Raw genomic sequence first — 15142 nt, forward strand, 5'->3', positions numbered from 1 at the left:
CCAAAGACGTACCGGTTAGTAGGTTAATTGTTCATTATGTGTTGTGATTAGGCTAGGGTTAAATTGGGGATTACTGGACGGCACGATCAAAGAGGCAGAAGACCATATTCTGCGCTACAGCTCGATAAATAAATAGATAATGTTCTTGGGATTTGGATCCATACAACGGCCTTGTGGGTAGGAGTGAGTCACAGCCAAGGTGCTCTGAGTGGTGCGGACTCTACGAAGAGACTCTGGGTATTGCTCATGTTGGGAGAGACTGGGTGCTCATCTGTTTATTTTTCTTCTCTCCTTGGCTGCTGCTTCCAGCTGGTGGGAATTCTCCTCTCCCAGATCCTCATCAATCAGATCAAAGATCAGATTGAGCTCCAGAAGTACAACAGCCAGCACAGAGCGGACCCATGGTACTGAGCACACCTCCTCCGTCCCCTCAGAGTGGAGAGAGTTTGCTGGCCCCGAGCGGCCCTTCGTTTGGATGAATATAATTGCTCAGACAAGACTGCGGTCCATCGGGATCGACGGATTGCCGCTCTGTTCTCAGTGGGTTCCATGTGTTTTGTCCACTGGACGTGCAGATGCTTTGCACTCGGTTTTAAATGGATCGTCCCATCCCATCCCATCCCATCCTGCAATATCACTGTGAGATAAACCTGCCTGTTTTGCAATACATGGTGTTCTGTGCTGGTGTCTCTCTGCTCCGAGTATGAAGCGCGGCGTCCCATCTAACTGCGATACAGTCGTAATTCTCTTCTCGTTCAGTTCTTGGTGAACTTTCATCTGTTACAGTTGGGTTTATCAGTGCCCATTGCTTGTTGCAGTCAGTCATCTGTTCCTATTAACCTGTTCATTAGTGTTGCTCTCTTCTACTGTCCTGTTGGTGGATGGGAACAGTGGCGGAATTCCCAGCCATGGTAGTGTAGCAGTTAGTGCAACGCTATTACAGCTAGTGGTGTTGAATTTCAGAGTTCAATCCCAGCATCCTCTATAAGGAGTTTGTACGTCCCCCCTGCGGAACGCATGGGTGCCCCGGTTTCCGCCCACAGTCCAAAGATTAATGATCATTGAAGATTGTCCGGTGATTGGGTTCGGGTTAAATCAGGGTTGTCAGGACTACTGGGCAGTGAGGCTCAGAGGTTTGGGAGGGCCTGTTCTGCAATGTATTTCTAGGTAAGTAAAATCTACCCATCAAAGACACAAATTATCTGCAGGTGCTGGAGGAACTCAGCTAGTCATCAGCATCTGTGAAGGGAAACGAGCCGTCAATGTTTCGGGCTTCGTCAGGATGTATGATGAAAGGTCTTGGGCCAAAATGTTTACTGATTATATCGCTCCATAGTTGCTGCCTAACTTGCAGACTTGCTCCAGCATTTTCTCTGTCTGTGTGTTGTCGCTCAAGAGCTACCGATCAAAGGTGGTTTGGTTCAAGGCCATTGTGCTTCCTGGCCATCCTCCAACTGTAGAGAGGAAAGTACTTCGTGAGATACAGTTGATGCATTGAAGAGTCTTGTTAATATGTATGTGCACATGTTGGGATATAATCTTAATGTCTAATGTAAATTTTTTGGTAAATGATATTTTTTGTCTTTTAATAAAAATAACATTGACCTGTGGTGAAGTGTTTTTCAGCAAATTTGTTCTACAAATGATTCTGTAAGCAGGTCACGGGCTGTGACACCAGGTCCCACGATTATCCCTGGGCCTTGGTTCATTTTAAAGGGATGATGGGTAATGCCTTCCCAGATACCGTCCCCCCAGCCACAGACTGTAGGGAAATCAGGTGGATATCGAAGGTCAGCTCCACTGTCCAAGCTCGTGTGAGGAGATACCAAAAGGCCTAGAGCAGATTGAGGCGTTGGGGGGGGGGGGGGTGCGGGAGGTATGGGCAGGGTCATTAACAAAACCTACCTGAGTTAGGAGAAGCAATGAAGGGCTGGGACAGCCATTGAACAGTAGCTCCCCCTGCCCCGGGTATGTGGACAGCCCTGTTAGCTGTTTCCTGGTCAGAAGCTGACGTGGGAACATACGGTAGCGTAGTGGTTAGCGTAACAATATTACAACGCCACTGACCTGAATTCAGTTCCACCACTGTAAGGAGTTTACTTGTGGGTTAGTATGTTAATTGGTCACAGAGGTGTAAATGAGCAGCATGGGCTTGTTGGGCTGGAGGGGCCTGTTAACGTCATGTATCTCCAAGTAAATAAAGAAGTCTTTTGTTGAAAGTGGAGAGTTTAAAATTCGGAGAGGGGAGCCCATCCTTGTTTATAAATTAGAGTCCTCTTTTAGAAAAAATCCATATCATTCCTAAAGTGATGACACAGTAACATATCTCCACCCACTGCTAGTTTTGAGATGGTAGCCCTCTCTCAACCAATTGTTGCTGGAGAGTGTTGGGAACAAAGGTGATTGTTGCGTTGATAACCAGATGAAAAGCTGAAAGGCTGGGTGGGAGGTCAAAGATCAGCCAGGCCCCGGCTTCCCACATATTTAAAAACAGTCCTCTGTTTATCTGTTGGCAGGCTGCTCCAAGCACCACAAAATTTTTCAAACAAGCTCTTGTTTAAATGTGCTTCTTTTTCCATGATGGATATTTCAGGAGATGAACTTGCAATTAAATATACAACAAGTCTGCCTGTCTGCACAGGGACTCCGGGGCTGCTTTGAGGGTGGAGGCGCTGTCTGTGTGTGGTCCCAAAGACTTGCCAAGGCCGGCACTCCCAGCAGACGAGTGCTCCACTTGTTTATTGCTGTCAGCTTGAATTCAGAGTCCTGCCCTAAAATGTTTTAGTCTTGGCTCTTCCCTCCCTGTTTGCTCCCCTATTTGGGGGGGGGGGGCGCGGGAGTGAGAGAGAGAGAAAGCTGGAACTGCTTCTCCAGACACTGAACAATCTTATACATGGGGAGATGAGGGGGGTGGGGTGGCAGCAGGCAACAAGTGTGCAGTCCCCCATTGACGTCAGTGCAGAGTTCCGCGCCCACCAACCTTGTCAGGAAGGCAACGTGATAGAATTACAACGCAGTAAATCATCTCCCCTGGCTATGGAAGTCTGCCACCCCCACAAGTGTATTTTTGCCAGTGGTGTTTTGGTACTGAGAAGTGTTTACTCTCCGCTAATCCTTAGACTAATTATATAGTACCTCCATTGACTGGCAAACGAGGTTATTGGAATGTTGGGTAAATAATCTCGGCAAATCCAAGTGTGAGTAGATATTCTGAGGTGTGATTTACAGTTCCATTTCCTTGTGGAGGTGGTAACTTTACCTCCAAGCTCTTTCCTGGAATGTTAAAATATAAATTATTTTCAGGCCAGCTTGTATACATTAATTAGTTTTAAAGCCTTGCTTAAAATAGCTCAGAATTTGCTACGCTAAGCCTTGACTGAGTAGCCGGCTAGTGGCGTAGTGGCATCAGCACCGGACTTCGAGGCGAGTGGTGCTGGGTTCGAATCTGGCCGGCTCCTCACACACTTTCCATCCATGCTGGTTTGAGCATTGAGCTGGCAACTTGACCTCATTAAAAAAAATAAACAGACAAAATGCTAAAGAAATGGCAAGTTTATCTCCTGATGCACCACGGGGTGAGGAAAGGAATAACAAGAACCAACAGTGAATGAATGCTACCAATTGCAATTTCTTTTCGACTAAGCGTAACCTTCTGAGCTGGAGCTGACAGAAATGGCAATCATATTTTTTATACTGCCCGTGAAGATGAGATTTCACATCTCCACTTCTGCATTCCCCCAGGATATATCCGTGTTGTAATCTGCGGGTACAATAGCAGAAAATGAGTGAGAGCATAGGCTACCAGTTATAGTTGCCAACATCTGATTCCTTCACCTAACTGGAGTCAAATTGGATGAGGTAAGTGCAGCTGGCAACTGGTTTCCTCCAGAATGAAGCAAAGTAAACAGGGCCAGGCCTGGCCTGGGCCCACATATTACATTACCACCCAATCCCTGTAGTAGAATGATTGTGTTGATGTAATGCAACTCCATTCTTTACCCTAATATGAGGGATAGAATGCATGAAGCACAATTAAAACAAACATTTTTCATACCTGCTAAATGTACAAGTACAGAACATGGGGAATCTTCTCTCCTGCCTCCCATGTGTTGTGGGTGTTCAGAGTGTACAGGGGAACTGCCAGATGAAAAGCAGAATCTTTGGGGACCTTTCTGCTTGTGGTGGGAGTCCAAACTCCCTGGAAACTTTACAAGTTATTGAAAATTCCAGGTCCAATCCGAAGGGTTCCTGGGTGTGATTGTATTTAGCTGCTGCTGCTTCCTATGCAATTTCCTGAGATTCAAGATGACTTCCTTCAGCTCAGTTTCTGGGGGTGCAGAGGCAAACAGGGTCCACAAACTCCTTCACAGAAGGGACAGGTGGGATGTGTAACTCAGCCGGAACGTGTCTGTTTTCCCCTCCTGGTGAAACTTTGGTGATGGTCTGCACTCCCCTGTGCACTCGGCTCTGTACTGACCCATCTATATAACCATATAACAATTACAGCATGGAAACAGGCCATCTTGGCCCTTCTAGTCCGTGCTGAACTCCTACTCTCACCTAGTCCCACCGACCTGCACTCGGTCCATAACCCTCCATTCCCTTCCTGTCCATATATCTATCCAAATTAACTTTAAATGGCAACATCGAACCTGCCTCAACCACTTCTGCTGGAAGCTCGTTCCACACAGCTACCACTCTCTGAGTAAAGAAGTTCCCCCTCATGTTACCCCTAAACTTTTGCCCTTTAACTCTCAACTCATGTCCTCTTGTTTGAATCTCCCCCACTCTCAATGGAAAAAGCCTATCCACATCAACTCTATCTATCCCCCTCATAATTTTAAACACCTCTATCAAGTCCCCTCTCAACCTTCTACACTCCAAAGAATAAAGACCCAACTTGTTCAACCTTTCTCTGTAACTTAGGAGATGAAACCCAGGCAACATTTTATTAAACCTCCTCTGTACTCTCTCAATTTTATTGACATCTTTCCTATAATTCGGTGACCAGGACTGTACACAATACTCCAAATTTGGTCTTACCAATGCCCTATACAATTTCAACATTACATCCCAACTCTAACAGAAGACATCACCAAGCTTATCCTGGTTAGCAGGAGAGTTATTGCTTACCAAGTAATACTGTTTCTTTCATTAAGTTCTGGTTATGCCTAATCTAGAACAACATGGGTTTAGGAGTGTCTTCAGGGAGTCTTAACAAAGGCTTTCAAGTTGATGAAAATAAACTGGAAGGTTTAATATGAGGTAAAAGAGTCAGCAGATGAGGTCTGGATATTTTTCTATGTTGTGTGATACTGTAGACTGATAACCTACAGTGGGTGGAGGAAGAGAGAGGAAAGTTTAAAGAAAAAAGGAAAAGGAGATGGGGGATGTTAGTAGATTCGGCCCAGTACATCACGGGTGAAACCCTCCCAACCATCGAGCATGAAACTCTGTCGTAGGAAAGCAGTATCCATCATTAGAGATCTTCACCACCCAGGCCAGGCTCTTTTCTCGCTGCCGCTGTCAGGCAAAAGGAATAAGAGCCTCAGGACTCGCACCATCCGGTTCAAGAGCAGTTACTACACCTCAGCCATCAGGCTCTTGAACAAAAGAGGCTAACTACGCTCACTTACCCATCCATTGATATGTAACCACAGCCAATGATCTCACTTTAAGGACTTTTTATCATGTTCTCAGCATTTATTGCTATTCATTTATATTTGCAATTGCACAGTTTGTTGTCTTCTGCACTCTGGTTGATCTTTCACTGATTTTGTTACAGTTACTAGTCTATAGATTTGCTGAGATTGTATGTGGTGACATATATGTATGCTGATAATATAATTTACTTTGAAGTGGGATACAGAAAGTTGACACAGGTGTGATGGATCAAATGGCAACCTTCTGTGCATCTTTCTACATTTCTATGAACCGGATAGCTTCTGTTTTAGGAACTGTTCAATGCAAATAATGGACCTTATCGATTTATAATGGGAATGCCCCAGGTTATCAGGGTGACACGTACTGGATAGATCGAGGGATCTATGTGACTGAGATTCTTGAGGCTCAGGCTCACTTCATGAATCTTAACTCCCAATACAGTGAGGAGAAAATGGAGAAAGGACTGGCTCAGAATTTCTGCTGCCTGTGTCTTGATGAACACCAAAGGTCCTGAACATCCCTTGTCCTCTGATCTACATTCAATCAATCCAAGAAAATTCTTCCTCTTTTAATTTTGTCCATGTCCTCATTCCTCTTTGTTTCTGTAACTTCATCCATCCATCCATGAATAGACCTCCTCACATTTCCAACTTCCTTTGATCCATTACTGATTTTTGTGCTCTACATCGTTGTCTCTATACTTCAAGTCAATTCCTAAAACCCGTATCTTCAATCGCGTTCTGATCACCTGTCCAAATAGCTCATGATCTGGTGTAAAATTCGGTTTAAGGACAGACTGGTATCTGGAATGAGGAGATTGCATTGTCCCTAGGGTTGGCTGCTAAGTTGCTTTGGCCATGGTTTGGTGGGACAGGAGGAGAGCTGAATGTAGTTAGCTAATTGCTGACACACTTCCTCAGAGCACCTTCTTAGAATGTCCTCTGGGGACAGGATCATTAACTTTCTCCCCTAATCTGTGAGTTTCAAGGTGGGACTGCAGTCTCTATGACAAATGAGTTGCTTGGGGACGGAGCTGGGCATCAGGCAGTGGATGGATTAGTGGCTTCCATGTCATTGGAAAGAATGGGCTCATTTCCCAGTGTCATCCCAAATGCTCCTTTTCCACTTTGCGCATTCATGAGCCAGGTGGGGATGTTGACACAGTTGGAAAATAAGAATGTCCTTGAACTGTTTCCTCTGTGCACCTGGTAATCAATCTCTGGAACAGAGCTTCAAATACTGTCTGTTTTAAAAGTCTAGTGTTGGCATATGGATGATGTAGTATGCCTATTGGAGATATTGGAGGAGCAGCTGTTTTGGGAGCGGTCAGTGTTAGAGCGGTCGTGCATTGGCTCAACAGGCTTAGATGAGAATAGGTGGAGATTCCAAGTAAGCTTCTAATAAGTTTTTTCTTTCTCTTTCTTGGTCCATTAGTACATAACTAGTACAGTGAGAATGGATCTAGGCTTAGTGGTATGTTCTTGTATAAGATATGGGAACCATGGGAGACTACCAGTGCATTGAGCTTCAGCTCATTAGAGACCATGTTATGGAACTGGAGCCGCACCTCGATGACATTTTGCTCATATGGGTGAATGAAGAGATAGCAGATAGCAGCTACAGGGAGGTAGTCACCCCTAAGTTGCAGGAGACAGGTACCTGGGTGACTGAGGAGCGAGAACATAGAAAATAGAATAGTACAGCACAGTGCAGGCCCTTCGGCCCACAATGTTGTGCCGACCCTCAAACCCTGCCTCCCATATAAGCCCCCACCTTAAATTCCTCCATATACCTGTCTAGTAGTCTCTTAAACTTAACTAGTGTATCTGCCTCCACCACTGACTCAGGCAGTGCATTCCACACACTAACCACTCTCTGAGTAAAAAACCTTCCTCTAATATCCCCCTTGAACTTCCCACCCCTTACCTTAAAGCCATGTCCTCTTGTATTGAGCAGTGGTGCCCTGGCTAAGAGGCGCTGGCTATCCACCCTATCTATTCCTCTTATTATCTTGTACACCTCTATCATGTCTCCTCTCATCCTCCTTCTCTCCAAAGAGTAAAGCCCTAGCTCCCTTAATCTCTGATCATAATGCGTACTCTCTAAACCAGGCAGCATCCTGGTAAATCTCCTCTGTACCCTTTCCAATGCTTCCACATCCTTCCTATAGTGAGGTGACCAGAACTGGACACAGTACTCCAAGTGTGGCCTAACCAGAGTTTTATAGAGCTGCATCATTACATCACGACTCTTAAACTCTATCCCTTGACTTATGAAAGCTAACACCCCATAAGCTTTCTTAACTACCCTATCCACCTGTGAGGCAACTTTCAGGGATCTGTGGACATGTACCCCGAGATCCCTCTGCTCCTCCACACTACCAAGTATCCTGCCATTTACTTTGTACTCTGCCTTGGAGTTTGTCCTTCCAAAGTGTACCACCTCACACTTCTCCGGGTTGAACTCCATCTGCCACTTCTCAGCCCACTCCTGCATCCTATCAATGTCTCTCTGCAATCCTCTACACTATCTACAACACCACCAACCTTTGTGTCGTCTGCAAACTTGCCAACCCACCCTTCTACCCCCACATCCAGGTCATTAATAAAAATCACAAAAAGTAGAGGTCCCAGAACAGATCCTTGTGTCACACCACTAGTCACAATCCTCCAATCTGAATGTACTCCCTCCACCACCACCCTCTGCCTTCTGCAGGCAAGCCAATTCTGAATCCACCTGGCCAAACTTCCCTGGATCCCATGCCTTCTAACTTTCTGAATAAGCCTACCGTGTGGAACCTTGTCAAATGCCTTACTAAAATCCATATAGATCACATCCACTGCACTAGCCTCATCTATATGCCTGGTCACCTCCTCAAAGAACTCTATCAGGCTTGTTAGACATGATTTGCCCTTCACAAAGCCATGCTGACTGTCCCTGATCAGACCATGATTCTCTAAATGCCTATAGATCCTATCTCTAAGAATCTTTTTCAACAGCTTTCCCACCACAGACGTAAGGCTCACTAGTCTATAATTACCCGGACTATCCCTACTACCTTTTTTGAACAAGGGGACAACATTCGCCTCCCTCCAATCATCCGGTACCATTCCCGTGGACAACGAGGACATAAAGATCCTAGCCAGAGGCTCAGCAATCTCTTCTCTCGCCTCGTGGAGCAGCCTGGGGAATATTCCGTCAGGCCCTGGGGACTTATCTGTCCTAATGTATTTTAACAACTCCAACACCTCCTCTCCCTTAATATCAGCATGCTCCAAAACATCAACCTCGCTCATATTGTCCTCACCGTCATCAAGTTCCCTCTCATTCGTGAATACCGAAGAGAAGTATTCATTGAGGACCTCGCTCACTTCCACAGCCTCCAGGCACATCTTCCCACCTTTATCTCTAATCGGTCCTACCTTCACTCCTGTCATCCTTTTTTTCTTCACATAATTGAAGAATGCCTTGGGGTTTTCCTTTACCCTACTTGCCAAGGCCTTCTCATGCCCCCTTCTTGCTCTTCTCAGCCCCTTCTTAAGCTCCTTTCTTGCTTCCCTATATTCCTCAATAGACCCATCTGATCCTTGCTTCCTAAACCTCATGTATGCTGCCGTCTTCCAGCTGACTAGATTTTCCACCTCACTTGTCACCCATGGTTCCTTCACCCTACCATTCTTTATTGTCCTCACTGGGACAAATTTATCCCTAACATCCCGCAAGAGATCTCTAAACATCGATCACATGTCCATGGTACATTTCCCAAAAACATCATCCCAATTCACATCCGTAAGTTCTAGCCTTATAGCCTCATAATTTGCCTTTCCCCAATTAAAAATTTTCCTGTCCTCTCTGATTCTATCCTTTTCCATGATAATGCTAAAGGCCAGGGAGCGGTGGTCACTGTCCCCCAGATACTCACCCACTGAGAGATCTGTGACCTGACCCGGTTCATTACCTAGTACTAGATCTAGTATGGCATTTCCCCTGGTCGGACTGTCCACATACTGTGACAGGAATCCATCCTGGACACACTTAACAAATTCTGCCCCATCTAAACCCTTGGAACTAATCAGGTGCCAATCAATATTAGGGAAGTTAAAGTCACCCATGATATCAACCCTACTATTTTTGCACCTTTCCAAAATCTGCCTCCCAATCTGCTCCTCTGTATCTCTGCTGCTACCAGGGGGCCTATAGAATACCCCCAATAGAGTAACTGCTCCCTTCCTGTTCCTGACTTCCATCCGTACTGACTCAAAAGAGGATCCTGCTACATTACCCACCCTTTCTGTAGCTGTAATAGTATCCCTGGCCAGTAATGCCACCCCTCCTCCCCCCTTTCCGCCCTCTCTATCCCTTTTAAAGCACTGAAATCCAGGAATATTGAGAATCCATTCCTGCCCTGGTGCCAGCCAAGTCTCTGTAATGGCCACTACATCATAATTCCATGTATGTATCCAAGATCTCAGTTCATTACCTTTGTTCCTGATGCTTCTTGCATTGAGGTACACACATTTTAGCCCTTCTACCTTACTGTCTTTATACCGTTTATTCTGCTTCTCTTTCCTCAAGGCCTCTCTGGGAGACAGTCAGTGCAGAGTACTTCTGTGGCTATTCCACTCAATAAGTATACTGCTTTGGATACTGTTGGGGCAGGGGTGGGAAATCTGTCAGGGGTTGGCCACAATGACTGGGTGTCTGGCCCTGTGGCTCGGAAGGGAAGAGGGAAGATAGGGAGAACAGTAGTGAAAGGGGATTCCATAGTTAGAGGAGATTCTGTGGATATGAAAGAGGCACTTGCATCCACTGTGATGAAGTGCTTTGAGAGATTGGTGATGAAACATACAACTCCGGCCTGTGAAGCAACTTGGATCCACTCAATTTGTCTACCATCACAATAGGTCCGCAGCAGATGCCATTTCATCAGCTCTTCGCTAAAGGCCTGGACCTGGACAGCAAAGGTGCAATCCATGCTCTTTATTGACTACAGCTCAGTATTCAATAATATCATCCCCTCAAAACTAATCGGTAAACTCCAAGACCCGGGCCTCCATTGTTCCTTGTCCAATTGGATCCTTGATTTCATCACTTGCAGACCCCATCAGCGAAGATTGGCAAAAACATCACCTCCACGATCTCTGTCAGCACAGATGCTCCACAAGGCTGTGTGATTTGCCCCTGACTCTACTCACTTTTTAGTTATGACTGTGAGGATAAGCTCCAGTGCCATATTTAAATTTGGCGATGACATCACTGTCATTGGCCAAATAAAGTGTGGTGACGAATTAGCATAAAGAAGTTAGATTGAAAATCTGGCTGAGTGGTGCCACAACAACCTCTCACCGTCAATGTCAACAAAACCAAGGAGCTGATTATAGACTTCAAGAGGAGAAAACCAGAGGTCCATGAACCAGTCCGTATCAGGGGATCAGAGGTGGAGAGGATCAGCAAGTTTAAACTCCTTGGTGTTATAATTTCAGAGGCCCTGCACGTAAGTGCCATTACAATGAAAGCACAGTAACACCTCTAATTCCTTAGGAGTTTGCGAAAATTTGGTACGACATCTATAACTTCGACAAACTTCTATTGATATGTGGTGAAGAGTATATTGACTAGTTACATCACAGCCCAGTATGGAAATACCAATGCCCTTGAGTGAAAAATCTTTCAAAAATAGAGGATACAGCCCAGTCTGTTGTGGGTAAAGCCCTTCCCACCTCTGAGCACATCTTCATGGAGCACTGTTGCAGTGAAACAGGGAATCCATCATCAAGGACCCACACCACCTAGACCAGGCTCTCTTCTCGCTGCTACCATCAGGTAGAAGGTACAAGAACCTCAGGGCCAACAACACCAGGTTCGGGAGCAGTTATTACCCCTCACAATCTGGCTCTTGAACCAGAGGGGAAAACTTCACTCAATTTCACTTGCCCCATCATTGAAATGTTCCCACAACCAATGGGCTCACTTTGAAGGGGCTCTTCATTTCATGTTCTTGAGATTGACAGGAATGAGATTGTGGGCATCTCTGAGTCATGGCTGAAAGAAGATAATAGTTGGGAGCTCAACTTCCAAGGATACATGTTGTATCAAAAGGACTGGCAGGTAGGCAGAAAGGGTGGGGTAGCTCTGCTGGTAAAAAAATTATTGGATCAAGTCCTCAGAAAAAGGTGTCATAGGATTGGAAGATGTAGAATCCTTGTGGGTAGAGTTAAGAAACTGCAAGGGTAAATAGACCATGATGGGAGTTATATGCAGGCCTTTGAACAATAGCCAAGATGTGGGCTACAAATTATTGCAGAAGATAGAGAAGTTCAAAGTAAATTTATTATCGAAATGCACATATGTCACTATATACAATTCTGGGATTCATTTTGTTGCGAGAATACTCAGTAAGGGTTCATTAAGGTTGTTTAGCCGGGTGTGGTAATGGGAACAAGCTCCCACCACCTATTAAATGCTCCCCATGGTGTGTGCCTCAAATAGCCTCTGACAACCAAGTCCAGCTCCTGGCCGCCATGTGTGGCTTAGCTACTAAGCCCGGCAGAACCCTTTCTACTCACAGGAGAAGGGGAAAAGGCGGGTTACTGGTGCCTTAAAACCAGTCGCCTCAGGCAGATGGTGCTCGTCAGCCACGGTTGGCAGCTCATCTAGGAGAAGGAAAAACTCTGATTTCAAACCTCCACTGCCTTGCGGCTACACCCACTCATGGGGAAGGCTTTGGGAATAAGCCCTGAGGGAAAAATCCGGAGCTGGATTCCCTAAGGCAGTCCTACGTTGAGTTCAATACAGACTGTTAACTCCTGCGATACTGCTGGACCAAACTATATTGGTCTCTACTGTTCCTTTGGGTTCATCAGATATGTGTGGAGAGGGAGCTTACTACATGGGCAACAGCTTGCTCTCCACATCGTACTGCCCAGGCTTCTGTATCTAGACAGCTAGGAAGCAAAATCCATGGTTAACTTTGACCAGTGGAGGCCTTCAACCTCAACCCAGTGAATGCAATAACCCAAACAGAATCAAAGAAAGTAAGCACCTGTCAAATGTGTCGGTATTAGAGTAAAGTAACGGGAATGACAGAGGAGCCAGCCAATGTCAACTAGAAGGGACACCAACAGGGATGATGGCAAAACATCATGACTGGAGTTTTTGGGAGCAATAGGCGCAGGAAAGATACATCCCAAAGATGAAGAAGTATTTTAAAGGGACCATGGCTGATAAGGGAAGTCAAAGACAGCATTAAATCAAATGAGACGACATATAATATAGCAAAAAATAGTGGGAAGGTAGAGGATTGGGAAGCTTTAAAAAACCGACAGAAAGGAACCGAAAAAGTTGACAAGGAGTGTCAGGGCAGAAGTGAGTGTAGTGCTATTATTAAGGAGAAGATGCTTGGAAAGCTGAAAGATCTGGAGGTAGGTAAGTCACCTGGACCAGATAGTGTACAGCTCAGAGTTCTGAAAGAGGTGGCTGAAGAGATCGTGGAGACATTAGTAATTATCTTTCAAGAATCACTAGATTCTGGAAAGGTTCTGGAAGACAAGGGAATTGCAAATGCCATTCTCCTCTTTAAGAAGGGAGGGAGGCGGAAGAAAGGAAATAATACGCAGTTAGCGCGAGTGGCTGGGAAGATATTGAGAGTCCATCAGTAAGGTTGGGGTTCCGGCGTGTTTGGGGGCTTGTGACAGAATGGGCCAAATTCAGCATGGTTTCCTTGAGGGAACATCTTACCTGTCAAATCTGTTGGATTTCTTTGAAGAAATAACAGACAGGATAGATGAAGGAGAGTCAGTGGATGTTGTTTCCTTGGATTTTCAGAAGGCCTTGACAAGGTGACATATATTAGGCTACTTAATAAGAGCCCATGGTACAACAAGAAAGATTGGACAGAAGATTGACGACTGGCAGGAGGCAAAGAGGATCAGTAACTAGCAGTGTTCTACAAGGATCGGTGTTGGAATTGTCTCTTCATGTTATGTGCCAATGATTTGGATGATGGAATTGATGACTTTGTGGCCGCGTTTGCAAATGATATCACAATAGGTGGAGAGGTAGGCAGTATTGAGGAAGCAGCAAGTCTGCAGAAGAATTTAAATTGTGAGAAAGGGTAAAGAACACTTCTTTAGACAGTTCCTTTAGCCAGAGGGGAGTGAACTTGAGAAATTCATTGCTTCATTGCTACAGATGGCTGTGGAGCCCAAGTTGATAGGTTCTTGATTAGTCAGGGCATCAAAAATTACAGGGAGAAGGCAGGAGAATGGGGTTTAGAGGGATAATAAATCAGCCATGATGGAATGATGGAGAAGAATCGATGGGCCAAATGGTCTAATTCTGCTCCCATGTCATATTTTTCCTATAAATGAGTGTAATTGGAGCTGCAGTGCTGGAGCATTAGCCCAAGGGAGGAAACCAATGTTAGTTCACTTATGTCCTTATTAGCTTCAGAGGAACTTACTGAGGTGGCATTGGTGGAATTGCCTGGAGAGTTCTAAGGAATCCGTGGGTAAGAAGTGTATGGGATTGTGGGAATTACACTGCCCTGTGTATGATTAAGTATCATTTTCAAGGTCTGGATCTTAAAACACCTTTCCTCAAACAGGAAACAGATTGGTGAATTTCATCAGCAACGTTTGCCTTCAATGAGAGATGACTCCTAATAGAAGAATCAGAGTGACTTTATTGCCAGTATGTGAAACATACCAGAATTGATTGTGGTTCAGTGCCAAGTGTAAAACATAGGACAATATCATAACAGACAACACAATAACAACCATTATTTACAAGACAACAGAAAAAACAGTCACGAGCAATCAACCATGAGTATAAATATCAATAATCAAATTTAAATAAATGTGATCATAGGAACAGACTAAATATTTATCAACAGAACAAAGACAGCAGGAAAGACTTTTTAATGGATGTTGTACAGGGACAGTCAGGGTATTACATAGTATGAAGTTTTGTTAAGAAACTGGATAGCTACAGGAATACCTTATATTCCGTCTGGGTAGCCTCCAACCTGATGGCAGGAACATTGACTTCTCTAACTTCTGCTAATGCCCCACCTTCCCCTCGTACCCCATCTGTTATTTATTTATATCCACACATTCTTTCTCTCTCTCTCCTTTTTCTCCCCCTGTCCCTCTGACTATACCCCTTGCCTATCCTCTGGTTCCCCCCTCCCCCTTTTCTTTCTCCCTAGGCCTCCTGTCCCATGATCCTCTCATATCCCTTTTGTCAATCACCTGTCCAGCTCTTGGCTCCATCCCTCCCCCTCCTGTCTTCTCCTATCATTTTGGATCTCCCCCTCCCCCTTCAAATCTCTTACCAGCTCTTCCTTCAGTTAGTCCTGACGAAGGGTCTCGGCCCGAAACGTCGACTGTACCTCTTCCTAGAGATACTGCCTCGTCTGTTGCGTTCACCAGCAACTTTGATGTGTGTAGCTACAGGAAAGAAGCTTTGGAGCTGATGT

At 45.1% G+C, this 15142-nt stretch overlaps 1 protein-coding gene across 1 annotated transcript in view; it reads left to right on the top strand.

Annotated features, from left to right (window-relative positions):
* The window catches only part of tspan33a (tetraspanin 33a), a 49786-nt gene extending 48184 nt beyond the window's left edge, over positions 1-1602 (top strand). Inside the window, exon 8 of the mRNA XM_063072994.1 lies at positions 310-1602. Coding sequence (XP_062929064.1) covers positions 310-411 — 102 coding nt within the window. The 3' untranslated portion in view covers positions 412-1602. The remainder of the gene's footprint in view (positions 1-309) is intronic.
* Positions 1603-15142: the final 13540 nt, after the last annotated feature.

Source organism: Mobula hypostoma, chromosome 20, assembly GCF_963921235.1.
Source record: "Mobula hypostoma chromosome 20, sMobHyp1.1, whole genome shotgun sequence".
Classification (NCBI taxonomy): domain Eukaryota; kingdom Metazoa; phylum Chordata; class Chondrichthyes; order Myliobatiformes; family Myliobatidae; genus Mobula; species Mobula hypostoma.